General features: G+C 38.6%; 1 protein-coding gene across 2 annotated transcripts; it reads left to right on the top strand.

Moving 5' to 3' along the window:
- Positions 1–339: 339 nt before the first annotated feature.
- LOC131780894 (putative beta-lactamase-like 1) lies at positions 340–13,245 on the top strand. 2 transcript variants are annotated; one of them, XM_066173345.1, is made up of 13 exons: positions 340–445; positions 806–864; positions 3,828–4,238; positions 6,785–6,922; positions 7,580–7,723; positions 7,986–8,107; positions 8,641–8,793; positions 8,926–9,054; positions 9,189–9,303; positions 9,887–9,965; positions 10,127–10,264; positions 10,840–10,943; positions 11,464–13,245. In XM_066173345.1, exons 3-13 carry the CDS (start codon positions 3,858–3,860, stop codon positions 11,803–11,805), a joined length of 1,845 nt encoding a protein of 614 aa, XP_066029442.1. In that variant the 5' UTR covers positions 340–445; positions 806–864; positions 3,828–3,857; the 3' UTR covers positions 11,806–13,245. The 2 variants fall into 2 exon arrangements, with proteins under 2 accessions (XP_066029442.1, XP_058953504.2); XM_059097521.2 differs by lacking the exon at positions 340–445 and having other exon boundaries at positions 710–864.
- Positions 13,246–14,379: the final 1,134 nt, after the last annotated feature.

Below are 14,379 nucleotides of genomic sequence, written 5' to 3'. Positions count from 1 at the left end.
TTACAGTAATTTTTTTATCCAAAAATCGTGAATCTCTGTTCTTTTGTCACATGCCCATGAAAAATGTCTCGAGAGGAGGCGCATGTTGTGGTTGTGACATCTTCCACGCCCCTTCCTGTCCTAGCCAACTGCGCGTTCTGACTTCTCTCGCGTTTAATTGCCAGTATTATAAAAACAGAAAGGCATTTCTTTTAATTGTCACACAAGAACAGATGCTTGTGTTTACCAAAGGCTTCCATGGACTCTGATCTCTAATCACGAGCTGTGTCACACCAAAGTGAGACGTGATATGGTGGGTTTCTGCCCTGTATACAACCCGAATGAGAGCGGAATCAGATCCCAACGTTTCAAGACAATCTGTCTCGTCATAGCTATGTCCATGAAAGCTAGAGATAAATCTAGACAGCGAAGACAACAATGCAAACTCGCACAAAAAGAGTGTAAGGTAGGAGCAGTCTAAAAGTCGCAGCCCACGCTTTTTTTTGTTTTTGCATACCATGAAAAGTGAACAAACAAGGCTATCACTAAAAGAACAGGAAATATTTCAGGAGTATTTGATACGATTGTGTACAATAATTGTAATGGCGATTGATAGGTAAAGCCATTTGGTGACATGATGAAGTAATTAAGTCGGTGTGTAGGATTTATGCAGATATTTATGTAATTTAGCATCAGTATTCAGACGTTATTGTGTCCTCGGGGAGTCCGTTCAACAAACAGAATTCCTCAACCCTGAGAACGTTTTTGTAAGCTTTAGTCGCCTATTCGCCAGTAATGTCTAAAGCTGTTTCTGTTCGAAACTCAGCTGGAAGCAACGAAAAATTTTCGTCCAAAAAAAGAGAAGAAAACGGCTGCTCTTTAAAGGTAAGTGCCAAAAAAACTGTGTTGACACTCTGTACCGCTTTGCCGCCTAAACCTACCTTGATTTCACTATTATTTTACTACTTTCTCTGTCATACTCTTGGGAATGCGATGTGGGAATACCCGCACTAGCTATTTTTGTTGAACTTAAAATCCGAGTGTGGAAATCTTGACGACCAAAAACAGTGAAAGCACAGACTTAAACGCCATGTTTACATCGCGCTGTTCAAAATGCCCGGTGGCTGATTTGCTATGCTTATGAACGAAGTCGATAATTAATCTGCTTCTTATCATGGCAAGCAGTTAGAATGGGAAAAACAATATTTAGTGGGCTGACAATGCATGTCGTCATTGAAATCGCTCTTACAGTGTAATTTTTTGATTCAAATCGGTAGAAATAAAAAACATTTTTCTACTAACTCGTTCGACGAACTAGAAATTATTTGTGCTAACTTTTTGATAATCCAAGGGCTTTTCACTTGTCAACTATAAGCCTAATTAACTACTGGTTTACTTCACTGAAGTATTGACAATCGTCAGACACTTGTCGTCGATTTCTTTGTGGCACAGATATTTTGCAGGTCTACACCGGACGGCAAAATTTTGTCTCTCCTCGCACTAACTTGCAATCAAATCGGTTTCAGCTATTTATTAATTCCTTGTTATTAATAAAACTAACTGAAAGGCTGTTTTCATGGATTTCTCTGTAGAGTTTTCTTTTAAAACCCTTGTGGAAAGGTTATTACTCAAAATATTTTTTTGCACCAAAAGTTGCAAGATCTCTTCAGAACCTTTTCGACCGAACGAACTCAGCGATAACGAGGTAAAATAGGGGAAATTTGCAGTAGTCATTTCTAAGCGTTATATAATTCTGTATGGTCGACAATTTACAAAGGTATCTTTCCTTCGCCGGCCCTTGTCAAGACACTATCATTGTTTGCCTTCAATAACTAAAATTTGACAAAAATTTGCGCTCTCTCGGAGAAATATTTTGTATTTCATTTCGTTGACTAGCTTGGTATAGTCTTTCACAACAATACCTACAAATAATTTCCTTCGAGTTGGTATCAGCTTTTCGACAAATTGACAGAACGCGCAATAGTTCATTAATTTAAGTCTTAAATTTCACAGGCGAAGCCGACATAGTTCCTGGGGCTAGTTTTAAGCAAAAAAAAAAACAGAAAAATATTTGTGCCATCACTTCCTTAAGGAAAATAGTCTATCAGAGCAAAGATTACTTTTCAAGCTTGGGTGCGCAATTTTTTGAACTACGAAAAGAAAAATGCAGCGAAGACAATAAAACTTGATCAAGTTTTGATTCAGACGAGGTACAACTAGCAAAACTTTATTGTTGCGTTTAGAGGCGGAGCTGTGCATTAGTTTCAAAACGTCGACAAATTATTTTTGAGAGGCAAGCAGACAAGAGAGAACTTTCTTTTTTAAAAATGGGAAGCATGCTAAAAGCGCCATGAACAAAGGCCGGCGCCATTAAATGAAACCTCCATTCAGACGTGTTACAATAAAAATACTTGTGGGTACGCTGTTTGACGTTTTGAATTTCTCTCGCCGTCGGTCGTTTTTCTGATATGAAAGAGTGGTCCATTTTTATGCAAGCATCGTATCTCCACATACCACCAACAACGGCAGTGCTGAAATGACAAGATTCAGTCAACAGTTTACATTGACACTCACTTGTTTGCACTAAAAATAAAATAATCTTAAGTTGGTTGTCAAGGATCCAAAACTAATAATTCCTAACAGGTTGTACTCATTTCATAAAAATTACGTAACTGTACGACGGAAAGGCCGTGAACGTCGGTGAATTTCATTATGAGAGTCTAAAAGTAGGAGTCTATTTAAATGAAAAGTAATTTAAAAACCTTTGAATGACATTCTCTGTGGTTTGCGTGCTGTCCAGCCTCAGAGTTTAGTCCACGATAACTTACCTTTACCGCAGTAATTTATATAACAGTCACAAATTTAAAACTTTAATGTTATATATTAGAATCAACGCGTAATTTCCGATCTTAATAACCTTCTTGAGACAACTGTGAGAAGGTTTTTTTTCTGTGATATTGATCAAAGAGCTATTCTCAATAAACTTACGTTACATGAAAAATACAACAAGTTTTCTTTCAACTAACATAGTTTCTGCTAAGCGCGCTATTTGTAACTGTGCAATAGCTGAGTTATTACCAAGTTTACAGCAGCGTGTAATCTGTGTTGAGTTCAAAGTGAATAGCTTGTGGCTCCCACGCGAGCAATGGAGTGAGGAAAGCAATCCCGTTGCAACTGTATTGGATTGCGTTCAGTGTCCTTGTACACAGCGGTGTCACTAGAAGTTCATTGCCAACTAAACTGTTTCACTTCCCGCCGACGCAGTCAAACTGGCTCTTTAGAAAATAATAAGATTTATGATAACTATATAGCATTGGGTTTACTTCACTGTATCTTGTGACTGGCAAAAACGCATTTTATTTTCACGAATAACAAATCTCATACAAAACCATAAAGCATGCCGGTGATTGCAAACAGAAGAGAAAGTGGACTGTTGAAACTTTTCGATTACCTCGTCGATTACCGTCGATTACCTTTGCTGCCGGTTGCAGATCGCAAATCACAAACAGACATTACGGAAGTTTAGGGCTCGTGGTCAAATGCAAACTCAATTTTTAAACCATTTCAGACTTAGTGACTCTTCAAGCAATTTGTTTTTTGTTTGAGTTCTCATTGTCTCCCCCAACAATTTCCTTTAATTCCTGGGGACCAGTTATCAGTTATATCCGAAAGGTGGGGGGGGGGTGCATAGAATATAAGGGAAGGGGAACCCCATGCGATAAATTATGACGGGGCCCTTTTGGTTATTGTGATTACTTTTGTTTTGTCTCGTGAAAATTGAATCTAAAAGTTCTTAAGTGTGTGTTTTGCGTTATCCATATCAGTATTTCTATTCCTTTATTTCAAAGGCTTCAGATGAACAAAAAGGAACACTTTCAATGACTCGACCACAGTTACACCCAGATCCCAACATGGACACGGACAACCGACTGGGAAAATTGGAACCGGAATCGCCCCAATCCCCAGGCGCGGAGTCGCAGATGTCATTTAATGTTTACGACGCTAAAATTTCCGGTAGAGACAGCTTCTTAGGTGCGCTGCTTAGTAGTGCAAGCACCATCGGCTTCTGGTCAGATCACCACAGCAAGGGCAAGATGGACAATTTTACCGTCCGAGCTTACTCGAAACGAATACGCCAGTTGACTCTGTTTCTTGCGGTCTTCATCATCGTGTCAATGGTAATGACTGCGCTATTCGTTTGGAGAATGTCCTATTACAAATTTGAGGACAAAACCGATGAAAAGCGTCATCTCGAACAGGTACGATTCCAAAAAATTGCACTTCATCGATTCCAAAATTGAATTTTTATCCTAATTTCTCAATCTTAAATTCGTGCGTATGCCCGCCACCCCACACCAAATCAGCGAAATACCTACCACTGAATTGGATTTACTGTTGTTTTGACGGCATGTAATATTAGAATTTTGATGCAGACAAATGTGACAAGATATTATTTTTATTATCATCTTCTCTTACCCATAAATTTAAGTATCTAGCACCTTTTACGGCATGTAGTTTCAAGTGATATCCCACAAATGATATAATACGTGATTTCTCTGTTCGTCTATTTGCATAGAATTTTCTGCATGTTTTCTGTCAACCTCTCTTAGTCTTGTGGATTAGGATCTGAAAATGCGGTAATAACATTGATAATTTACCAAAACTGCAACAGGCTGTGTGGGTGGATTTTGATATAAATGAACGTTTTCGCTCCTTAATTGTAAAATGGCAAGTGAGAACCAAATATTCCGTGAATAAAAATGAACGCACAGCTCGCAAAGACAAGATTATATTACCATTAAGACACACCCAAAATAAAGACCTAACGCTCCTCTGTTTGAAGTTTTCCTAAACTGTATTACTTCAGTATCTGGTTAAATAAAAGTACTATTCTAGTTTATTGCAAAAGCACATCTTAATCGTTTCATCACATTGTTGAAGACCAGAGCGATGCTATGGCGCTGCCAACCGATAAAACTGCCTTATCCTGTTTTGAAATAACACGTACACTTTCCGTTACAGTTGTCAAATGAAGATCAACCGGCTGCATTCGTAGGAAAACATTTCTTTCAAAACAATATGTTTACACTTGGGATGCAATATCAGCTTCAAAATCGGCTCAAAATCTAACGAATCTTTTCCGCGAAAGTACACCTAACGTGCTCACATTGCGTTTAGTGTTCATAATATAATATTACTTAAATTGTGCATGAACCGTTTGTTTCACACGATTTGCAATTACTGCATAATCGGCGTTAATTTTCAAAGAGTGTTGAATGTCAGAGCATTGAAATGACTCTCTCAGCGGATGTTGATTTTATTGCTAAATATTCTGTTGGGAAATCTTCACCACAGTTCAATCGAAGGTTTAAAATCTATGAAATGTGCTGTAATATCACTCATGGCTGATTGACCGTTAGCAAGAACAGCATTTCGAAAGCAAACTGCTTCCTAAAATTTTGCCTATCAGAAACTTCAAAGGAAGCGACGATTGTAAACTTTACCTTCCGTAATGGACCCGAGTTTTCGGCACAAACCATTATGCGAAAGGCAGGCTTAACAAATAATCGTTTTATTTTAGCATTTGATAACAAAAAAGTAATCTAAATCTAAAGATTTGATTTTCAGCTTTCATTCGTATTTTATTATTTTTTTTTTGTATTTGCTTCACAATCCACACCACGTAGAGTAATTGATACGGATAATTTCATTATTTTTCCAACTCGATTAGCCGTTAAATTGCTGTTTGATTATAAATAAATATCATTAAAAAGAATGTCTTCGGTTGAGATTAAATGCGTGTTCTGTACAAACAAGACTTGAGGACATATCGAACAATATTGGCCGGAAGTCATACCAGTATGCGACAAACGTCACCAAAATTAAAATCTAAAGTTTGTTTTGTGACAACCTACTAAGAAACCAATAAAGTTCAAGTGAAAAGCGATTGACACCTGTCGTGTAATGATGCCCTTTCAAAACTAGCGCGCAAGCAATTTTCTCCGGAACATTCTAAACTTTTGTAAACTTATTACTGACCAGCTTTGAATACAATCGGATTTTCCGATCTTTTGCTGGCAATAAGTAGGTTAAGCGCCGGAATCGGTTTGATTCCATCAAGACTTAATCATTATCGTAATCGGTAGACGTGGAAATCTCCAATTATACAAGAGACATCATAAACACAGCGTTATGACTATGAAATATTTTAAAATACAATTTCTTGGCTTTTTTACGCAAGAGTTCATACCAATGCTGTTCATCTTAGTGACGAAAGAGTTTTGCTCATCAAAATAGCATTTAGAAATATAAATTGACATGTAAGATCGAAATTCGAAACGTGCTGACAACAAATAAATAAAATGTTTGATGATTTGGCAGCTCAATTCTGATTGCTCACGTACGACACCAAAGATTATGTGTCCCTACGATCGGTGGTCAAGGTCCAAAACCAAACAGAAACTATGATTGGAACAATTTGTCGGCTAACTAAAACAAAAATTATAATTGGTTGGCCTCGCTTGGCTTTGACTGATCAGCTAAGTTTTTATTCGCAACTGCAAGCTCAGAATATAATATCTCGTTACTGTTTGTTGTTTGATGCTTTCTAAATTGGTTAAGAGAGTAACTGTGTCATCATTAGTTTCTGTACCATATTCGTGGCTTTTCTCGTTACATTAATGCGGAAACAGAGAGCATGCAGATATCAAGGTCCGTTTTATTCTTTGCGAACGTATTACCTGAGTTCCCTTCCGGTAAAAGATGGAAATCGATTCCATAAAGGTAACTATGTGTTCCTACTTAGAAGCCAATTGTTGCGCCAAGAAGCGCCTGCCCCGTACGAGCAGAAGCAGTTCCACTGGAACCTTTGCCGATCAGTATTGAAGAAGCATTAATAGAAATTGAGCGTGCATTGAAGGAGGCCAACACTAAGGATGATACGGTAAGACATAAACTGGTAGTTCAGGGATTAAGTTGGAAGTAGAAAGGATCGGACAGCCCCGCACGGCAGGGTCGTATAAAGAGAAAGTGGTGTGATATAACCCATTTTCTCAAATTGAGTGACAATTGGTGATGCAACAATTCCGACTTTTGGAAAGAGGTTGGACATGTTGTCTCTAGGAGATTCGTTGACTGCTCTTCGCTTTAAGGGAAGGGACACTTCTTTCCAACTGAATTTTGACGTTCTGGCCTCATGGTGATTGTAGGAATTAGAAGTATGCCTGTGTTATTTACTGATCATCAACATCATCTTTCACTTAAATAATCAGATTAACATTCCTATTCTAGCAGTATGGAGAAGTTTGTCATTTTGGACCTAGTTAAACGGCCTAGCCTGCGACGAGTCTCCTATTGCTCAGTGTAGAGCATTCATAGTACTAATCGGAAGGTTGTAGATTGACTCCAATTAAAGCACTTGGAGTTCTTTTTTTCCGAGTATGTCTGTGTCATTGATTCACATCACCATCCGCTCCAGTTTCATACAGGCTTAACAGTCAGTTACAGCTTTGTCCTACCATCTTACTTAATAATCCATCAAAACTTGGACATCAAAGTCCTGCTCGACACAATTTGATAATTGTCTTCATTTCTCCTTTAGATAGCCATCATGGCTAACGTTGTCTACATGGACAAGGTAATCTGGGAGCGCTCGTATGGCAAAATGAACAGATCAAATCCCTCAGCACCAAATCTGTCTAGTAAAACAGTGTTCCCCGTGGCAAGTGTCACTAAGGTCTTCACGGTAAGTGCCTCTGTTTTACCAGGTATTAGACTTGAAACACTGATGCATGAAATAAGGACCATCATTTCATAAATTTGCCGCAGCATTTTTTTTTAAATCCATCTTCGTTCTTAAAACTAAATCCCTAATGATCGAGCCATGCCTGATCTCGTCGCTTCATGTGGAATTTTCTATTTGATTTTCGATTTCCCTACTCCGAAACAAACACTCCTTGATATATCGTTAATAACAGAGATTTATCATTTTGGTTATGGTTTTTCAGGCCTTGATGCTTTACAAGCTTTACTACGAGAAGAAGGTAAAGTCACTGGATGACCCTTTCAAGAAATATATGCCAAAGTTTTCAATCAAGGATCCATTTAACTCTCATGAAATCGTGCTCAGGTAATTATTGTAATGTTACTTGATGCGAGATCCCAATGCCATGGACTTACACAGGCAAACAGACAGAAAACCAGACTGACGGGCCATCACAGACACAGTTAGAAAGACAAATAAGATATAGAAAGTAAAACTATCGGTGTAGTAATGTTACAATTGGTGCAGGAGAACCATTGACTGATTGGCTCATCGATGCACTGAAACTCATTCGATAAATAATTTCGCCAATTAACTCATTTCAGAATAAAGAAGGTAAGTTTCTGAAGAAACTGTGCTGCTGCGTCGGTGGGGGAGTATTACAGTAACATTTGGTTTTATCAACGGGGGTAATAAAGTAAATTTGCCACCGTAAGAAGGGAGTACTTTAATGAGTAAAATTCTTCTTTTAAATGAAAATACTTCGGAATCATTTTTAATATTACTTCAACAAGTATTGGACTTGGAATCCCCTGTGGGGATTTCACCTAGTCCAGGTCTGATTTCTGCTGAAAACGAGGACAATTGTCAAATAGGCTGAACCACTTCGTTTCTTTCAGGGAAATGGTTTCGCACATGTCTGGTATTCCACGAGAAGCTCCATGTCTTAAAGAAATGAAAGAGAACCTTTGTCCAGACAATAATACTGTTATGTTAGATCGTATAAAGAACCTTACTCTCGTTGCTGAACCAGGCAATAAAGTCAGCTACAGGTCTGTCAGTTTATTATTACTTTCAGTCAGTTTACTGTCAGTTTATTATTACTTTCCATTCCTTTCAGTTTTAAATATTGTTAACAAATAACTGGAAAGCTTATTAAGTGATAACACTGCTTTATATTCAAGTAATTTAGGGTTTGGGCTGCTTGGTCAAGGACTGGCCCTTTCGCAAAACGTCTCGTACGAGGAGTGGATGCAGAAAAGTGTTTTTGATCCGCTGGGCATGCATGACTCGGGATTCAAGTTAACTCCTAAGTGAGTGATAACATAGGCCTTAATTCACGCTTACAAAAAAATAGATAAATAAATGAATTGAATGTTGAAGAGTAGTCCAGGATTAAGTTTATTTGGTTTCATTTATTTATTCCCTTGATTTTCTCCGTCGACAGGTTGAGGCAAAGAATTCCCGTGGGTTTTCTTGGGAAGGATTCTCTGCAGCCATTTGAGTGGGGATGGGCCAATCCAGCTGGTGGAATGTTTACGTCACTGGAGGATCTCGCGAAGGTAGTGTCAGAAAGAAACTTTACTATCGCAAAAAATTGTTGTTGAACTGTTAAAAATTTTCTTTAAGGATAAAATTTTTGGGCACAGATGGCATATAGAGTGTTTAGAATGAGAAAAGATCGTTATCGGCTGTTGGGCTGCTTGGTTGGCCAGGTTGGAATGTGTGGGTTTCATTGTCGCCCCCTTTATTTGCGTGATTTTATAACTCCTACGAACCACTGAGCTTTTGTTTGATGATGATGGCGCACAACGAACATCATATTAAACGATCCAAAGTGGTGTTGAGTAGGGAATTTAAGTACTATGTTGCTGGTATTTGTTTCCAGTTTTTGCACAAGTTAATGCTTGATTTCCATTCATTTAAATAACTTCCTAAAAAAAAGAGATTTTCGTCCTTGAAATTTGGACCAAATCCGTACTACTATAACCTTTGCGTCTATATTTGTAGTTCCCAGTATTGCCCCCTCGGCCTCCTTCTCTGTCATCTTGCCCTTTCCCTTACACTCAATACCATCTCTCTCATGCCAATCGCATGAAATTAACTGATCTAATAATAGCATTATTGTTGTTGTCTTGTCTTCAGTTGGAGATTACGCTTTTCAATTCCACGGAGGAGGACGACTTTCTATCCCCTGTCCTGACCGAAGAATTTTTCTCACCCGGTGAGGAGTTCTTTAACTTTTTTCTGTCTTTTTTTTCTAAGAGTTCACTACCGATTGATCTGGGAGTTTAGAGATAGATTACTAGTTAACCTGCAACGAAAAATATTGCGTAACTTTTGTCTCAATACGAGATGTGTTATTTTGAGGTATTTTCCTTGCAGCTTTTATCCTGGATGGCAAACAGTTCATTGGGTCTCCATGGGAGATGTTTCTCATGAACGGTTATATTGCAAGGATGAAAAATGGATTTGTGTATGGCTACTCATCAAATATTTTCCTCTTTCCCGAGCTGAAACTTGGTAAGTTTGTCTACATCTGACATTTTTGGAATTAATGAATGAGATTCAAAGTTGAAAAGTAAAGTAAATTTCAGCACTGCCTTTCCACTTGTCCTCCATTTTCCAGTTCGAATAGAAATGTTGAATTTTTTGGGGGCAGGAAAACTTAGGCCGGGGGAAACGAAGAGCCTGGGCTGAAGGAAAACCCCCGCAGGAAGACTAAGAACCAATAACAAGTGATATAAGGTTAAGGAGTCCACCTCAGGCCACAATGGTGCGAGTAGAACATTCTCCGGGCTATTGCATGAAAAATACGTCCCTTTTAAGTTAAACTAAATGCTGCTTTGCTGCTTTGCTGCTAAATTCTGCAGTGGACCAGCGTCAGGATCATTCCTTTAGAGCTATGCAATCAGGCCTGTTGTAAAAGTGTGCGGTTACTCATTTAGCCCCTGAGTTTCCGTATCAGAGACTCGTTGTGACAAGCTGTCAAAGAATTATTATTTTCACTCAGAGGACGCGGAATAAAACTGCATTGAGCAGATCTTCTTGGGCGTCATATTCCAAATTATTATTGATCCTTTTTTGTTGTTTTCCAGCGTTCAACATCTTTAATACGGGAAGCTGCAAAGGCTGCTGTTTTCCAAGCGTTAAGAGGCTGTTGATAGCATTCCACGAAGAACTAACGGCCAGAGATGTGAAGGTAACCATGGAATATTGAGCAGGCGCTAACTCGTTGTTATTACTTTTATAATCAGTGAGCTGAATGCTTAAACGGGAAGTATGCTCAGACACATTGTAATTTTTATCTCGACCAATTAAGATTGTGTTCAACAACTTGATACCTACTTGCTGTGTTCGACTCTAGAGAGAAACTGATGTGTTTGAAATTTGTCTTCTAATATGATAAAAATTCGAATTTGGACGCCGTCATTTTGAAAACAACTCAGTAACCTGGCTATACAAGAAAAAATCATAACACGTGGTTCATAAACAGGTGCGGCTCTGGTTATCGAAAAAAAAAACAACAATATATTAGATCTCTAGAGCCAAGAACTTCCCTTCGTGTAGCCTCTAATTATTTATACGGGTCGCCAAGAGATCACGGAAAGAAAGTGGCCGAAGGCTATGGCAGCCTGCCTCTCTAGCATCAGTGGAGATACCCGCTGAGTCTTCTTGGTTCTGAATGATCTAATCATCAATTAATCTCTTTAATTTTTCAGCAACAGAAAACTATCCAACAACAAGAGGCGGCTCCTTATTTGGGAGAGTTTTTCACAGATGATGTACCCACCATTAGGAGAGTCATCATCAGGTACAACGAGGGAAAAATGACTTTTGCCGTGGACAACCATGTTTTTCGTCTAAATCACATCAAAGGAACGACCTTTGAACTGATTGACCGAAGAAAGGTAGATTGTCTTTTGATTGCCTTAATGGGAATAAATCACGAGAGAGTGCACTTTGACCCTCCAGGAAGTTCACCAGACGGGGTTTCAACTGGCTTTACGGTGTTTGGGTTCCATCTTCGAGGAAAGGCATATTTTCGCAGAAAACAGTTATGAATTGGTTGCACCCTCATCCTTGTGGACGCGGTGAGAAGCTGAACGAGTTCAAATACTTTCTTCTTTTATAATTCATGCTTCCAACTGTGATCTTGCCTATGGCAAGCTCATTTGTAAATACAAAGCTGTGTAGCGCACTTGCAGATTTATTATAAATCCTTTACGCCATGGAAAGCTAACAGTGTCTGGAAAAGGTGCAAAATATCGAGGAGTGACGGAGCCGATATACTTAAGTAGTTTTCAAGCGTTCGAGAAGGATTGCACGTGACAGATGAACCGCAAAAAAAGTTTTAATGTACCAGGCGTGACTAAGGAGGTCCTTGGATGCACTAGACCACCCATTTCTTATTACAAAGGAATATAACACTTATAATCTCAAAATACTTCCAGATCATAATGAGACGTTGGAAAATGACTGACTTCGTCGATGAAGAGGATAGGACTTTGTAAATCGAGTCGTGCAATATAAAATTTTCAGATTTCCGCAGGAGAATTATATATCTGATAAGAGCTGAAAAGGGGACGAGTTATCCATGTAAGAGACCATAGTATGCGTGGAATAAGATATTAAAAGAGCGCTTTTCCCTGCAAATGAGGAATAGGTTTTAAAAAGCCTTGAGTACGAGGAGTATTCGGAGAAGAGAAAGTTTTTCCGAAGATGTATCATAAGGAAAGTCCTAATATAGTCTAATGAAGGATGGCTACGCTGCAGAAACCGCAAATTTTTTTAAACTCAGTTACAATAATAAGCTGATTATTGTATTGGCTGTGTTTTTTAAATTCCAATGAATAACCTAACCTTTCAAATATTATCTTTAGGTTTGCTAATAATTGACTGTGAACGCCATTTCGAAGTTTGCTTAACAGCCTCGCTCCAGTTGTTCGAAGAGTGGATAACGCTATCCACTGGATAAATCTTTATCCTGTGGATAACGCAAAACATTTTGTTCACTTTTATCAGCTGGATAGCGATTTATCCTGTGGATAGCGTTATCCGCCCTTTATACTACAGAGCCCAGCCCATTTCTCTGAGGTGACAAAGTTTCACTACTTTTCCCTCTTCTAGCGATTTTTTTAATCGATTAAGAGCATTACAAAAAAGACTTATTGACTCAAATAATAATTTTTTCCCCTGATTACTAGAGCAGAAACTGTCTGGGAGCTGCTTGCCGCGGTTTTGCGCGTGAGGCTTGGTTACTAAGACGTCAAAATGGCAGCGTTCATGTTCACAATTTTAACACAAAATGCGTCGGAAGTGAATAATTTTCAATAGAAGCTAATTCTGTATTATATTGTACCAGTACTAAAGAGAGAAGTTCAGCTCACTATGAAAGAGTACACATAATCATCCCGCCAACGAAAGCATGTACATGCAGCTAAACTGAATAGTCTAAGTTTAAAGAAACTTTCTCAAATTAAAGATCACTATAGTACTGTTAAGTCAAAGGTTTTATTTTCTTCTTCGAGGTCCGAAGCGAAGTTATTCACCATCTATATTTTTTATCATTATAACGAGAAAAATTATTTGTTTTCGCGGTTGGCTTGAGAAACAGTTCCCTTTCATAAAATGAGTCAACGCTTCTTCTCTTCGGATGATCAAAGGCCTACCTTTGGAGAGAACAGCGACCTCGCACTGATTTTTAATTGTGTGGACTCGGGTTTTAGGAAGGTTGGGACAGGAGGAAGATTTTCAGCTATTTTTCCATCCAAAATGAAAGGTTTTTTTCCAAATAGGGAATATTCCAGGGTTTTCCCTTCCCTCCGCTATTTACCCAAAGCTTTTGTTTAATTGGGGCGGTTCGCTCTGAATTTGTAAATCCAGGTTGTATGGCAAGATGTGGATGGAAACTTACTCAACCATAACAACGGAATAATATGTAATAACAGAGGGCGTCAATAATAGTCTGACTACATGGTTTTTTTTAGTACGGTTTTTGATTTCTAATTTCTTTTTGTGCACTCGAACCAAGCTACTCGACTGGAAAGCATTCTTTTTTTAACATTTTAATCTGCACTTGAGTTTGGACGAAAAATTTACGGCAAACATTTGTGATGAGAACTCCTCTTAAAATTTTGCATTACATATGTAACCTTTTTACGTGTTGACTAAGCCCAAAATACATACAAAGACACTGATAGCACCGAAGTATTGTTTTGGGACGACGTAATCGAGAGCAGTAAGGGGAAATTTAGCAGTATGATGAAGTAGGAGCCGACGTACGGCTGGTGATTACGCTGAGCGTCTGAAAACGATTTATAGCCGGCGGTCATGGTTGTCGTAAAGTAATTAACGACCTTTTCCGACGTCTAATACTTGTTAATCAGGGTTACCGCAGTCCCGAAGTGGACTTTGTCAATGGCCTCGTCAACTCTCTCCTAAGTCTAGACAGAAGGAACCAGAACCTTCCCAGCAGTTGAAAAAAAACTTAAGGACTTCGATTAAACACTGAGTTCTGGCCAAACCTTAAAGAAACAGCGCGCGCTGTTAATCTAAAGTTAGTAACATACTACGCATATGATTTCACGGTCCTTTCACAAAGGTTTGTTTTGTAATTAAGCAAGATTCTGATGAAC

The sequence above is a fragment of the Pocillopora verrucosa genome, chromosome 10 (genome assembly GCF_036669915.1).
Source record: "Pocillopora verrucosa isolate sample1 chromosome 10, ASM3666991v2, whole genome shotgun sequence".
Taxonomy (NCBI): Eukaryota; Metazoa; Cnidaria; class Anthozoa; order Scleractinia; family Pocilloporidae; genus Pocillopora; species Pocillopora verrucosa.
Note: the sequence above shows the minus strand (reverse complement) of the source record. Positions and strands in the feature narration are given on the sequence as shown.

What these genes read in the sequence shown, in the direction of transcription:
- LOC131780894 (XM_059097521.2), top strand. Translation starts at nt 775, where the DNA reads ATGTCTAAAGCTGTTTCTGTTCGAAACTCAGCTGGAAGCAACGAAAAA. An exon ending in CGAAGAATTTTTCTCACCCG is followed by an intron (nt 9,966 to 10,126) that starts GTGAGGAGTTCT and finishes TTTTCCTTGCAG; the next exon opens with CTTTTATCCTGGATGGCAAA. An exon ending in TAACGGCCAGAGATGTGAAG is followed by an intron (nt 10,944 to 11,463) that starts GTAACCATGGAA and finishes TTAATTTTTCAG; the next exon opens with CAACAGAAAACTATCCAACA.